Consider the following 15,534-nt stretch of genomic DNA (forward strand, 5'->3'; position numbering starts at 1 on the left):
AAGACAGCCAGGAGAAGGACGGGCCTCAGGCAAACCGTCTGGGGAGCTTACGAACTCCGTAAACGGCGGCAAAATATGTCAGTACAATACCGGAAATGGGACTGGTTCGCTGAACCAAGCTAATTCTGTCATTCTTTCTCTTTTGGGCGTTCAGTAGCGTTTAAACACGTCTGTGTATACTTATACGCATCTGTTACCGTGCATTCTCTGTTCGATACGTTGGAGCATACACGGTCTTTCGAGCGCAAATATGAAAATGCGACACCTTCAGCACCGGAAGTACTCCTATGAGAGGACGTTAGCTTGACAGGTGAGCGAATGAGGCGGTGACTGTGCTTACGACTTGCAGATATTGCAACTCAGTCAGAGTGTAAAGCCCGTAGCCGTGTGTCAGCTGGTATTGCTACATCATCTCAAACATGACCGTGAGTTTGTTTGGTTTTTGTTTGGTTGTTTTTTATTATCAATATTGTATTAGTCGTGAAGTTAGCATCGGCGCTCCACAGTGGCGTAGACTGACCACGACAAGCTAAGCTAGCTAGCCGACTTGTTGAAGCTGTAAGTTTGCACACGTAGAGATTTTTCCATTGATACTGCGAGATTTAAGAGGCAAATACATTTTGTTTACTGGCTTGACTTGAGAAGTCGTGCCAGCGCTCCACCTCCTGTTAGCGGGACCGCCACGTCGTTGCTGTTCCTGCGCATTTCCGATGAATTTTGCTGCGTCTAATTTTACTGGGTTTTCGGTTACATCATTTCTGACAGCCTGATGATTGATACCAATTAAACCGACACCGTTTGATTCTCGGGAAGCCTGCATCGTCCCCATCCCCAGGTTTCTTGTCACCACCTAGTGTTTATTACCTCTGACAGAAACACGAGTTTGAGGTGGAGATGACGTGTGAAGGATGCTCGGGAGCTGTCACCAGAGTCCTCAACAAGCTGGGAGGTAAGACACTTACCTCCCCTGCCCTCATTAGTGACAAGATAAACAATCTGAGCAACTGGATGTGACCAAGAGCATCACAGGTGAAAAGCCTCAGAACCCCTCCTTTGAAAAATAATGTCAGAGCCAGCGTCCAATAAAAGGCAAGGTCAAGGACGTTTCATTAACAGCAGTGGAGATAATTGAAGTCTGGAGTGTTGATGCGGACAGTTCTTACAGGTCAGACCTGTGTAACAATATCAGCACGTCATTGGTGTCAGCCTGGAGGCCGATATTTATACCAGCCCTCGTTCTGCTTTGAGTAAATAAATTAATCATCAAATAAAGGTGAACATTACTTCTTGCCAATACATTTATTTACATGTTTTCAGTATGTACAAAAGGTAAATATCACACAATATTTGTAAAAAGCCATATATAGCCAGAGTCAGTTGTAAGATTTCTGCTAATAACCTCCAGTGACATGCATCCCTTCTGCAGTTGCCCCAGGAAACCCTCTGAAGCAGCGATGAAGCAGGTCTGATATTGTATCAGGAGAGCCCGCCAACAGCAGACCGACTATTATGAGCCCTCACAGTGTAGCTGTTCTCCTCCAGAGAAAGCCAAAGTGTCTGTGAGGCCAACCGGAGGGTGAAGGGCAAGCCCTGGGGCGTCCCACACCGTCACAATGACGAGTGTTGAGTCTCCAGTTGTCTGATAGGAAGCTCACAGGACAGCAGCACAGAGCTCCTCTCCTCTCTGGCTCCGTCGCAGAACCCCTCACACAGCTTTTGGGGTGAAGAGTGTTTGACTTCTGAGAGAGTATGCTCCCACCCCACTGCTTAGCACTGCAGCTAAGCTAACTAGCAGTCTGCTGTCAGGTGAGGGTCTGGAGCTGTCAAATTCAGCAGAGAGGAGCGAAAGGTCTGCGTCTGCTGGTTTTGGCTCCAACAGTGATGAACATACGTTTATTTCTAACAAGTTGTAATGTTCCGTTAACAGAAGTCGGCGAGGATGAGTCTCATTGAGGAAACCTACAGGTCTGACAGGTTGAGCAGAGGCAGAACAACTGTCATAAAAACCCACAAGAAAAGAACGCTTGTGTGGACTAAAAGACATAGAGACAAACCACATTGTAGAAATCACTGCAACATCCTTTTATTCATTTATCTTCACCTACACTGTCCTCCACAGTTCTATATTTATAACTGTTGGATGTCAGGGAGCCACACTACAGTATCTACTAGCACGACCACATTTTCATTTATTTGTGGTAGTTTCCTGTTAACTCCCTCTTCCAGATGAGCATTAAAGTATTTTCAGGGACTGAAAAGGGCTCATCCTGATGTCTCTCCAGTGTGAAAGGTTCAGGAGCAGCTCTGACTGACTGACACAGAAAAACAACCAAAGTCTCGTCACAGAGAATCAAGGAAGGGCCTTTGACCGAAGCCTGCGTCGCTCCGACCACATGACCTCTTGGCTCAGAATGTTGAGTCATCCTCGGAGTCACCTGATGAAGCAACTCTTTTTTTCTTTTCGTTTCTTTTTTTTTTCTTTTTATTGAGTTCCCTCATTAAAATGCAGGGTTAAACTTGTGCTTGTCTTGCTCTGAGCTGCCCTACAGGTAACGCTGATGAAACAAAGCCCTAAAAGAGCTGAACAGAAGCAGCTGTGAAAATGTGCTCAGCTCTCTGTAGCTGGCATCTTTAAATCCCTCAGGCAGCTCACACAATACTGGTGACAACCCAGAGCCTGCATGGAAAGGAACAGTTCTGGAAATACTTGTACTCACAGTGCTGGATGGGAAGCTTCTAGTTAGCTTAGCACAATGAATGGTAGTGTATGGGAAGTGTTAGCACAGTCAAACCACCACTGTGCTACATCAGTCGTCATGCATTCATGCTTTTTGATTTGCCTTGAAGGTTTTTTTTGGGGGGGGGGGGGTAATGATCATTTCATGCCCAAAAATAGAGCAAGCCATGATTTTAATAGATTAAAAAAATAACCTGCTGGCAAGAGAAAACATGTTTGGGTACCTCCAGAAAATTTAATCTCAAGAGGCATTAAAACAGTTCTTGACCTCCTGACTTTGGAGTACGAGAGCTAGAAATGCACATCGTTGCAAGCAGACATGGAAGACATCCCACTGGGTCCATCCTGAACTTTACTAAAAAGTCCCTCTTTATTTGTGCTCGCAGACGTGAAGTTCGAAATCGATCTTCCAAATAAACTGGTCTGGATTGAGTCGGACAAAGACGTAGAAGTTCTCCTAACCACGCTGAAGAAATGTGGGAAGGAGGTCAAGTACAACGGCAGCAAATGAGGGAGTCTTCTTCAGACGAAGAGGTGACGTGATAGTGACGCGGTGTAAGCTTCCATCACTCTGGTTCCCACTGGCGCTAAAAGTCGTTCTATTTTCACTCCTAAATGTTACCATAAATTCCTGTTCTATCTTTAACCAAAAGCTGTTGTTTGATTAGGGGGGAGAAGGAAAAGCGTGAGCATTGCCGTCTCATAATAACCCTGCCACTCATGAGTCTCTCATCAGTGGAATCGTGGGGTTTCTCTTACGTTTGTGTGTTTTGTCCGTCTTGTGTCTTCAGGGTTGAACTGCTGCTGATCTGAAATGAAGACTTAGACTGGATTTTCTTTGCCTGTCAGGAAGTTTGGTGGACCACTCCGCCATCATCCCCTCACCTATAAGCTCACACGCACAAAAAAGCCTCGGATGCAGATCTTGAAGCAAGTAAACATGTTTTGAGGGTGACAGTGAACGCCAAGTCCATAATTTAATCACTTTCTGTCAGTCAAAACAAAAAAAGGACGAGAGAGAGAGAGAGAGAGAGGTGTCAGGTGTGCTCGTCATTCTCCATGATTTAATTAATCTGTGGCTCAGGGTTTTAACTTGTTACCACGTTTGGACGACTTTATGGCCACAAAATACACATTTTCAGTCTGTGGGAATAAATTCTATCTCATGGCCTCAAATCCAGTGTGTGGACAGTTTTCACAGTCCTCCCTCTCCCAATGGCCACTCTCAGTGAGCGCCAGCTGTGCAAACTGAGGACCGTTCCCTGAATGATCAGACATGCAATAATAATGAAGTCATTGCGTTATTTTTATTGTCACTTTAAGGTTTGGCTTCAACTTGTGGAGGTTGCATGGATCTGCACCGAGGGGACTTTGGCCGTATGTTTTAATTGTAGTCATCATCATGGTTTACACTAGGAGAGTCAGCTAACACTAGAGACCAATCAGCCAGATTGAAATGAACCAACATGTTTTTGTTTTCTGAACGCCCTTGTTATAATTTGTGTTTTATTACCGCTGAAAAAGACAGACACTGTGTCACTTCTGTCGTGAAATGCTGTACAGACGAAGAGGAAATAAATCAGTTCTGCCTCAAAAGTTGGCTGTTTTGTTTCTGTGCAAAAACTGGATCCAAACCCAGCTCCTGACCTCTGTGACTAGTGAGTGAATACTCAGGTGAGGAGACCAGAAATTAATCATCATTCGTACTCAGGTAATCGTAGCCGGTGTTGCAGGCATGTTGCCTGCTGTCTGTCCAGCAGGACAAACCTCGACAACAAGAGCTCCATCCATCCATCCATCGTCCGCTCATTCCCACTAGTAAGGGTCGTGGGGGGGGTGGAGCCTATCCCAGCATCTACATCCATGGCAGGGCCAACATACAGAGACGAACAACCATTCACACTCACATTCATACCTACGGTCAATTTAGAGAATCAATCAGCCTCGTCCCCTCTTGATGTCTTTGGACTGTGGAGGAAGCTGGAGTACCAGAGAGAACCCACGCAGGAACAGGGAGAACATGGAGACTCACACAGAAAGACCCCACGCCCGAGCCAGGACTCGAACCCAGAACCTTCTTGCTGTGAGGCCACCCGTGCAGCCGACAAGAGCTCATTGACTGTCATTGCTGTTAGACATGTAATTACACTAGGTCACCACAAGGCTGTGCTGTTGCTGAGGTTTTTTCCGTGAGCAGCACACTGATCCATCCCTGCTTCGGCCTGAAGGTGTTCAGGTTGCAAAATGACTTGCTTCAGCCACTGGGAGGCGCTCTGTGACTTCAGTACCAGCCCTTTATCAGCCTATCGTAATACTTGCCGAGAGCTTCTCCCCTCAGCACTGGTGCACTCGCTCTCCATGTGCAAGTTGATTATCTCTCCACAGGAACTAATCCTGTCTTTCTTGACCATGTTGGGAAACGACACGCCTCTGGGCCCCATAAAACACCTCTGCTGCCTGCGTGATTTCTCTCAGCGGGCAGTTTGGGATGAAACCATGTGACTTGAATGATTCGACACATCATCAGCTGTTAGATTCTCTGAACTGCAACACATCCTTCTGAATTCCAAAGCTGAGGGCTCAGAATGAAGGCAAATGTTCCCGCTCTGCCAGGTTCCATCGCTCCACAAGGGCCTAGATATTTCGTGAAGTAGATGTCATCTTTCCTTGTATGTATTAAGTTATTCAAGGAAAAACACCGACTTTTTAGGGAAATCCCATCAACGTCCATTGTCCCTGCAGCCAGACAAGAAGATAAATATCTTTCTCTACTCTGTGCAGACCCATGCTAGTTAGCTTAGCACATGAATGACAGTGGGTAGGAAGTATTAGTACACTTCCTTAAATAGTAATTAAATACACCTACAATAAAATATGAATTGGTACCATCCGTCTGCGTCCGTCAGGCTCTTATGACCGCCACAGCCACCTGTCTTGTCACAGGTTCAACGCGGGAACTGTCAATGTGGACAACTCCCAGCAGGACAGTCACCAGTGAGGCGTAGAAGAAGCTGGCGCAGCAAAAGTAGAAGGTCCAGCCGAGGTCCTGCAGCAGCTTGGGGTACTGCTGTTCGACGGAGACCAGGAAGGCGATCAGCGCTCCGGCACAGAGGGCAGCTGAAGCAGTGGGAGAGATGAGGTGAGTTCTGGCTTCAGTGCTCGTGCAGTTTGACTGTCAGCAGGATGATGTGGAAGATTCTCATGGAATTCTACCAAATGAGGTGTCTGGTGTCGTGTGGGCCGATGAAGAACCCATCAGATTTGAGGGAAGATCCATTTCTTATGGCAAACAAAAACACAGCGGCGCTTGAGTAGCTTCCTAATGTGTGTCTGTCACGGTGACCTCGACCTCTGAACATCTAAATCTTCTCGGTTCATCCTCGAGTCTTTTTGACGGTTGGTTTTGCCTGAGTTCCTCTTGGCGGAGCGAAGCGCTCTGTGAGCAAATTTTGGTTGTTAGCTAGCAACAAGCACAATAGTTCAAAAAGTAAAGGACCACATTTGATTAAATTTGGTGTGAAGATGTTAAAGCCCTGGAACAAGGAGCGGGTGCTTCTAGCGACGTGGGTCAGTCTGCACATGGATCCTGAAGACTTCTCTATTTAGATATGAGATATTTTTCTCTTCAGCAGAATTGTTTTCTCTCTGACTGCTTTCCAGTTTTATGGATTATTTCTGGCTCTGTCCAGCATGTCTGGCCAGTCGTCTTGTTATCTCTTATTTTATGATACGCAGTGATTCAGTTTTGTGAGGTACTGTGATACATGGATTTGTTGATTTATTGTCTTTTTCCCCCGTTATTTATGTCCCTCTCTGGTGGTGTTTTGATAACTAGCGGGATGGATTTACTGTGTAAAGATGTCACAATAATTTCTGTGTGGTTTAAAAGTTGTTGCAGCTGCTGGTCGTACCGGAGGCGATGTTGAGGAGCAAGGCAGCGACGGCCCTCCTGCCGCGGCTCAGAGCCGGCCTGACAGTGAACAGAGCAGCCAGTGACAGCAGGCAGGAGGCAGCCAGGAACATCCATGACAAGCTGTAGCTTCCTGTTAGAAACGCAAATACGCAGAGGTGATGGAGTTGAAGAGGCACTCGATGGGCGAATAAATGGAGGAGTATTTTTGCTGTAAAAGAAAAGCAGTGCTCACGTCAACGCCACGATAGGCCATGCGTGGTGCAAGGAACGTCTTCCGTACAAGGCTCTGAACATTTTCATTGCATATCTTTACAGTTTTTCAGCCAACTAAATGAGCAGATCTGCTTTACAAACAACATTTTCAGACACATAAAAGCTTTGAAAATAAGCGTGCTCTTTATCGATGCATTCCTGCCGTTGGAACTAAATTCATTAAACCAGTGGAAGCTGTAAACCTGATCTGAAGCATCGAACACAAAACCACTGAGGCTGAGAGGAAGGAAGCTGAGACTCAACAATGCTAAGTTACTTCTGGGTTTCAGGACTCGTTCCTGCACCTTTCTTTTATTAACATACTGGTGTCCAGAAAAAGCAATAAAACTAATGTGCCATGAATTAGGATCTCTGCAAACAACAGATGGCATTATGGGTCATTAGAATCATGGGTGCTGCTTACCCAGCCATGCTGGAAACGTGGCGCAGCCTGAGACGCCTTTGTAGGCGCTGCAGAGGGCAAAGAGTCCCTCGCTGACCCCCTCGGTCTCGACCAGCCACTGAGGCGAACAGAGGCTCATTGTGTACAGCACAAACTCCACAGATAACAGGGTTGTCAGCACAGTCACTGGATTCCACATATTACACTCCCACGTGTCCAAATACTGTCTCTCGCGTGTGCTTCTGGAGCTTGATGGTTAATTGTCTGCTGCAAGAAGCTGAAGTCGCCTGAGGGGGCTGATCCTCTTCATTGATGTGTATATGGTCAGAAGTCCTCAGCAGCTACAGGTGCATTCTCCAGAGGGCTTCTGCTCACAGGTGGGACATTGTGTCTGTCCAAGGGAATCACAGTGAAGCTCAAAGGGTACAGAAAACATTTTGTGTATTTGCTCTTTCCTTGACTACTGACGCACACGATGTGACTGGGTCCGATTTGTGCGTAAATATTTCCGCAGACAAATATTGGCTCCTGTCTCGCGACGGTTGATACAATTAATGTAATATATTGAAGCAAATACAGTGTGTTTGCTTTTATCCAGAAGCTATGTACCAGCCTGTTGCCATGTTGAATCCGTGCTCACTGATTAACACACCTAGTTGAACAGTTTCCTTCATATCCTTTCAAACAAACACAAGCGCTTCGTGCCTGAGCGTTGTTAGCCAAGGAGCTAAAGGTTTTGGTGGAGTCTGTTTGCAGGATTACGCAAAGATAAAAACTGTGAGGCTGCAATTCACCCAGCCAGGTGGAGGGGTGTATCACAGGCCAAAGAAGAACCGTAAAATTTAGGGGCCGAGCTGTTTAGAGAAAAACAGCTTTCTTACACTCGATTTGATTGAGTTTGTTTTGGCGGCGGTGTGTGTTCTCTGAGCGCCCTCTAGTTTTTTAAAACCAGAGTCAAACGTAAGGAAAATCCTTCCTCATCTCAAACGCAGCATGTGGCAGTCCCAGCTGTGCTCTGAGCTAATATTAGCATGTCAGCACTTTAATATCTCGCTCCCAGACGTACGCTGTCCTCAGCTGACCAGGAACAGGTAATAAACCTCATGTGTGTGACCGATTGATTGGGTTTGGGGTGTAGTTTAGGCTGTCAGATCCTGTCCACTGCGCCAAAACACACACGCCCATCAGCTGGAGGTTACGGCCTGCAGGGATATTATGCAGTTTGACGGACAAGAGCAAACAGCCAGGCTTTACATTGCTCCAGGAGTCTCAGCTGTATATTTCCTTAGTGACTGTCATCGTGTTCATGTCCACCTTTGCTTGCAATGCACACTGGAATTACATCATCCTGGTGTGGTGTAGAGAGGAAGACCGATCAAATACAGGTTTAGCTTTAGCACACAGGTAATACGACAAGCTCACTGTGGATCTGGTCTTACGAACCAGAAAACACAACTCCTGGATTTACGAGGGAGTAGACCACATCCCGAGCGATCGGTTGGGGAATAACTCAGTGTCCACTGCGTCACAAGCGTGGTTGGATCTCACTGATGTGGATTAAAAATCAGTTTTTTAAACAGAGGAGTTGTGCATGTTATGACCCTCCGGAATATTCAGCAGTGTGTGATTTATGTGGTGATGACATAAACCAAACAGGATAATACAACAGCTGAGGTGCGAATAAATGGAGACCAACACAGGTTAACCTTCCGAGTCGCAACTCATATGTTGAATATATAGTCAAACAATAACCCGTGTTGCCAAACCCAAGAAAGACAGGTCACATGACCAAGGGGGAAACAGATGTTGCCAAAACAACACACAAACAAACGATCTAGAACAAAAAAAGGACAACTACATAAGCAACTGCAATGATGCAGGTAGCTAAAAACAGAAAATAAAACCCTGCCTCGCTGCTCTTAGTGGGCAGGCCAGAGGACAGACCAAAAAATACAAACCACAACATCCGCCTGTCTGGTGTTAAAAGACAAAGATATGCCCTGAGTGTCGCACATACAGAGGCCTCTGTCTACGCCCCCGAGGCCATGGGCCACCAAAATACAGCCACTAACTAACAAGGGAAACTAACTAAACGACAGTGAACTCACCAAGACAGAAACCAGCATAAAGAGAGAGTGAGAGCCGCAAACAGAGAGCTTATATAGAGTGTGTTTGTGTGATTGAGCAGGCAGTTAACAACAGGAGTGGAGTGAGAGCAGGTGGAGTGGAAGTGATGAGGGAGGATGAAGGACAGCTCAGGCCGACACTGGAACGGGATTGGTGCTCTGCTGGGTGCCCATCCCGAATAAGTGAAAAAAAAAACAGAAACAGGACAAAAAGACACACCACACCCATGTCTCTCTCTCTCTCCATCTTCTCCCTCTTCTCTTGTTGAGGGTGGTGGGGGTGGAGCCTATCCCAGCAGCCTACCCCCTAGACAGGTCACCAGTCCATGGCAGGGCCAACACATAGAGACAGACAACCATTGGCTCTCCCAGCCACGCCTACAGTCAATTTAGAGTCTGGATTAACCTGGTCCCTCTTGATGTCTTTGGACTGTGGAGGAAGCTGGAGTACCAGAGAGAACCCAGCAGGAACAGGGAGAACATGGAGACTCACCCAGAAAGACCCCGTGCTGCAGCCGGGGCTCCACCCACAACCTTCTTGCTGGGGGGCCACAGTGAGGACCACTGCTCCACCGTGCCGCCCTCCAACCAAACACATCAACATATTTTTCATTTCCAATCTACTGACGTATGACATCACATCGCTGGAACCACTTGAAGGGGTGTGATGACAGTTGTGAGACCATCCAGGGGCGGAGAAATCTCGGGATGGGTCCAACATCAAGAAGCCACTTGGCTATTCTGGGTTGGCCCCTCTAATTGCCAGAGAACTAGTCCAAGCCTGGGTTCAAGTTTTCCTGCCACAACAAAACCAACTGAATTGTGAGAAAGACTCCAAGATCTTTGAAGGCTCACACCAGCCAAAACAAGCGAAAAGAGGCTACACAACTGTACCACGTTGGTGAGGGAATGAAGGTCGTGCTGCTTGTGTGCCCAAGGAGACTGAACGGCCCTGAAAACAAGAGAAATGTCCTCAAACATGCGATGACAACAACAAGCCCTGTGGCGTTTGTTGTTGCTGCGTCCAGCTGCCTTTTTATCGACTCCAAGTTTTGTTTTGCATTCCGAAATTGAAAGAGTGCCCAAATCTGGATCAGATATTTCACAATAAAACGATAAGAACACAGATGAGGCTGGAATGTTGTGTGTTTTATCTGGAATACCTGCTGACAACGGTCTCGTCGCACTCATTAACACAAATACATGTGCACACATAATTACACACAAACGTAAACACCCCGAAACCCTGAAGTGCAGGAAGCAGACAGACCGAGCTGGATAACCAGATCGAATAGATGAAACAGACGAGAGGGGAAGCACACGGACTGTTGACGGTCCTATCTGATGGAAGAGCTGCGTCGTGGTGGCAAGACGTGTCACAGCAGACGAGGTGACGTTACGGGGAAAAGAGTCTGAAAAGAAAAGATGATACCAAGTCTTAGTGAGTCCATCACGAGGGATCCAGGAGCCAGAAGTCAGTTTTCAGACGCGTTGCTGTCCATCAAACTGGGACGTTTTCAGCCATGTTTGCTGTGGAAAAACCTGCGTGATTTTTGTTTGCGATGTGGTGACTTCTTCAAACGTGTCCTTGGGTCAAAACCAGGTGTTTCTAGTGATACAGTGAAGCATTTTCAGCCGTGTACCTGTTGACAAATCCAGGTGTTTGTAGCAGTACATTCTGCTCTTTTTCGGGTTCCAAACCCAGATACTCGTAGTGAAACACAGCAACATACGTAGCCACGTTGACCGCATTAGAACCCGGTGTGCCTGGCAAGTTGTGATGATATTTTCCACCGTCTTTCCCCTGACAAAACCAGGTGCTTTCAGACGTTTCCGTCTGTGTTCGGTAACAGAACTTGGTGCTTTTCCACATTTGACATTTGTAGCTCTATTTTTATTTGTATTCTAACAAAACCCAAGTGATTTTAAAGCCTAAACCTAACCAGACATTAACCGCAACGTTGTTACAACTGTCTGAGAGTAAAAGGGAAGATCCGTGACTTGATCCCTGTGACTGTTTACTGAGAACATGTCTCTACACTGGACTAAAATATTATGGTATGTTGCAGATTGTTGGCATTCGGCTACCGTCCTCTAACCAACAGGAAACTCCCATCATGCCTCTGCCGCTGATTAAATGCTCAGATACTCTGAGGTTTTGCTTAACATGCAAAGTGGCATGTTTGAACCTGCGAGTAACACTTGTGAAGAGGGCCAGAGTTACGAGACTGAGCGCGTTACTCATTCTGGATGCTGATCTGTAAAATTGAAGTTTCCAGAAGAAAAAGATGTGTGAGTTAAAGAGGGTTTTACAGTGTTTTTATGCTGCAAAAGTGGTGTTTGTGGATCAGTGACTCCACGTCTGCAGCAAGGCTTCAGGTGAATCTCACTCTGTCGTCCTCTCTGTGGGCCGTCTGTAATTAAGGTGGATCTGTTGACGTCTGAAGTCTTGACGTCCTGGTTTGGAGGTTTAACCGTCATTTAGTCCTTAACTACTAGATGGATGAACAGTCAGGCATTCGTAATCCAATGCTGAATGACATCAGCCGCCCCAACTGATATGTTAGTGAATGACGTTCCCCCAAACTTCTTTTAGCATCGCGCGTTAGCGGCTGTATTCCATGCTAAACTGCAGCTGAGCCAAGAGGGAAGTAGAAAGATAATTTCCCCAGTGTCTCATATCCATCATGGGGAGGAATAGTTTGAAAGTTTGTGTGATAGTTTTACTTTGCTTGTCTCCAAGTTTTTTGTTGTTGTTTTTTTAGATGGTTTGTTCCTCTCACATATAGAGAAGTGTTAGCTTAGCTTAGCATAAATGCTGAATAAACCATAAATATGTAAAGCAGAGGTGTCCTAATTCCAATATCTCACACCAGTGTGTTAAAAAGTCCTTAAATGCACGTGCATCCATCCATCGTCGTCTTCCTCTTATTCCTCACTAGTAAGGGTCGCGGGGGGTGGAGCCTATCCCAGCGTCTACGGGCGAGAGGCGGGGTTCACCCTGGACAGGTCACCAGTCCATCACAGGGCCAACATAGAGAGACGAACAACCATTCACACTCACATTCATACCTACGGTCAATTTAGAGAATCAATCAGCCTCGTCCCCAATTGCATGTCTTTGGACCGTGGAGGAAGCTGGAGTACCGGAGAGAACCCACGCAGGAACAGGGAGAACATGGAGACTCACACAGAAAGACCCCGTGCCCGAGCCGGGACTCGAACTTAAATGCACGTGTATTATAAATTTAACAACTGTTCACATCAATCCGTGTAGATGTCATGTGATGTCTTTGCTGTGAAACATCCAACCAACAGTTCCATCCAGAGTGAAGCCTTTGCTAGCAGTTTGAAGTACTTTGCCATATACTGACCTTTTGTACCGTCATTAAGTTTAACCAGTTTAATTTCTTATGTGTGTACCTATTCTGCCTTCGGGGCGCACCTGTAAAACTCAGCTTCAAGCTCCACAGAGTGTTTGAAAGTCTAAATGGGAGCAGCGAGGGTGTCGGAGAAGGCAGCAGGGAGGGAATATTTGAACCCCACGGCAAACATCAAAGCTTTTTTTTAACCACTATTTCCTCCATAAAGTCACAGCGGCCTTAAAATGATTACCACTGTGTGCTGAGGGACAGGGAGCCTTTTGAATGTGATGGATGTTTTGCCTCCAGTGCTGCTGCTCCTCGACACACGACAGCTACAGTAGAAATGCTGACCTGAAAGAAATGAGGGGTCTTTTTTAGAAGGAGGGCTTTTCTCGCGAACGTGAGACGTGTATGACATGCCGGCCGATCACTGAAATACAAATCTGCTGCCCACCAGACTGGAAATGTCCCAAAGTGAACATCAGCCGTCCAAAAATCGGAATGTTGTTGCATTTCTTTACCTCAGTGTCGCTTATGGCCATAAAACTAAATTCCAATTATTCAGAAGTATTTTCATTTTATTTGAAATAATAACAACTAAGAATCTGCACATCAAAGTTACAAGTAACAACTACCAACCAAAACAACAACAGTATTTTAAACGCGAGTATTACTGGTATGATTGCAAACAACAAGCTAAAATCTCTCTGGTGACGTCTTGATTTATCCACTTGTGGTTGAAGCCCAGTGTGGAACCTCATCTGATATCTGCGGAACCCACAAAGGAAAGTTCTTCAGATTTGGTACAAATGCCTCTTTTAGATTTTGGTGGTCAAAGGTCAAGAGGTGAGGGGGGGTCAAGGTTACTGCTGATGTAGAGTTTTGGCTGAGAACTCTAATATCCACATGATAAATATGATGTTAAATTTCCACATAAATGTGTAATAGCATGAAATGATGACATGTTACGTTCCAGAGGTCAAAGGTCAACTTCTATGCTACATCATAATGTTCAAACAAAGATGCTCTCCTGGTCATAGTCAATATGACATCTGAAGGCTTTAGTAGCTGATTGGCCCTGGAGGCTGCGGCTCTCGCCGCTGGTTAGGAGTCAACCTCAGCTCGTCTGCAGGATCCATGCGTTTCTCTCCGTTTCAAGCGCACGACGTGGCTCAGACATGTATGTGTGGCGCACGGTTGCAGCCTCAGCTTGAAGCCCCTACAGGCTTGGTGGTTCTATGGCAGTGATATTATGGTCTCGGATCGTAACGTGCACAAACCTGCAGAGCTGCAGCCGCATTTGAGGAAACCTAAATTGCAACCCTGTCATTTTTCGTCTCTGAGGCACAAATACAAAGACCCAACTGCCACGTATGCAGAGAGAGAGAGGGAGAGGGAGAGAGAGTAGGGGGAGAGCAAGAGAAGAGGGGAGAGGGGTGAGGAGAGAAAGGAGGGGAAAATAAAAGAGAGTAGAAAGAAAAGTTAGAGAGGGAGGAAGTGTGAAGGAGAGGATATTTGAGGTGGGAGGAGAGTCAGACTGAGGGGTGAATGGCACCTCCTCCCCTTTCTCCTTCCCTCCCTTCCTCCTCTCGCCATCATCGTGGTGTGGCAACTGTGGCTTCCAGGCAGAATGGAAAACGCCACGTTGCATCGCTGCTTTTTTTTCCTCCCTCCCATCCAGCTGTTCTTCACATCAGCTCTGTTCTGTCCAGTGGGAACAGACAGGAGCAATCCACCCTCCCCAGAACACAGCTAACCCACGGCAAGTGTTCCATACGAGCGTGGATGAGCGGCTCGACTGCTTCTGTCTTCCAGTGAATGGCAGGTGTTAGATGAGTGAGTCTCGGCTGTGATGAGGTAAATGTTCCACAGGCCAGGAGTTGCATGTGAAACCTCAAGAGGACAGAATGTTTTCACTGCGTTAGAGAGGAGAGGAGCCGGACCATGTGTCTGAGTAGCAGGATGCAAGTCAAACACTCCCGGCAGTTTTCACCTGAATGGATATGTTAGTGAAACGAGAAATGTTCTGATTCCTTCCCGACTCGTTTCTGATATCTGATCCCCATTTATGAACAACTAGAAACCTTTGACCACCAAAATCTTTCCACTTCATCCTTGAGCTCCAGTTGCAAAATCAGAATTCCCTCCATGCCCCCTGAGACAACGAGTAAGCGAGACCCTCCAAACATCCCTCGTCTGGGTACATGTGAATGAATATCATCAGTGTGACACGTTTACATCCTACTCATCATGGAAATCCAGTGTAAACAAGGCTGGTTCTCACCGCTAAAGCCTCCACCACGTTTGGATAAAATCAGCCTGTCTTAGAACCCTGCCATCAAAGAACCCAACCAACAGCATCTCCACTTGCTTTCACCACGTTTTTTTCAATAAAGTGTATTTTTTCTTTTTAAGTATTTTTTGCATTATTAAAATGCATTTAATTTGTTGAGGTGTTTGGCGAATATGTTTCTGACCCTATGACCTTTGACTTGCAGCCAGTTGCGCCTGTACTGTAAACTACACTTTTATTTTAAGCATTTTTATTCCACCTGTAAATCTTTTGTTTTATTGGCAAACATCAAACGCTACAACAAGCTTCTCTTCAGTTCATCAGTGAGAAGTTTTGCTCTGTCCAGACGGGGATGTCCTGAGAGAAGAGCGTTAACATCAGGCCCCGCCCACCAGGCAGGAGGACAGCAGGGTTGCTGTGGTTTGTGGGAGGGTCTAATGGGAGG

At 46.3% G+C, this 15,534-nt stretch overlaps 1 protein-coding gene across 2 annotated transcripts; it reads left to right on the forward strand.

The window, feature by feature from the left end:
- The first annotated feature begins 94 nt into the window (after positions 1-94).
- atox1 (antioxidant 1 copper chaperone) lies at positions 95-4,333 on the forward strand. 2 transcript variants are annotated; one of them, XM_086222338.1, is made up of 4 exons: positions 95-425; positions 874-949; positions 3,124-3,292; positions 3,529-4,333. In XM_086222338.1, the coding sequence occupies exons 1-3, from the start codon at positions 420-422 to the stop codon at positions 3,246-3,248; spliced, it is 207 nt and encodes a 68-aa protein (XP_086078464.1). In that variant the 5' UTR covers positions 95-419; the 3' UTR covers positions 3,249-3,292; positions 3,529-4,333. The 2 variants fall into 2 exon arrangements, with proteins under 2 accessions (XP_086078464.1, XP_086078465.1); XM_086222339.1 differs by having other exon boundaries at positions 100-425; positions 3,124-3,271.
- Positions 4,334-15,534: the final 11,201 nt, after the last annotated feature.

The sequence above is a fragment of the Aulostomus chinensis genome, chromosome 13 (genome assembly GCF_037954235.1).
Source record: "Aulostomus chinensis isolate RoL2024-O1b breed Wild chromosome 13, RoL_Achi_v1.0, whole genome shotgun sequence".
NCBI classification, from domain to species: Eukaryota; Metazoa; Chordata; class Actinopteri; order Syngnathiformes; family Aulostomidae; genus Aulostomus; species Aulostomus chinensis.

Coding starts and splice junctions, on each gene's coding strand:
- atox1 (XM_086222338.1), top strand. Junction 950..3,123: donor AGTCCTCAACAAGCTGGGAG/GTAAGACACTTA, acceptor TTGTGCTCGCAG/ACGTGAAGTTCGAAATCGAT.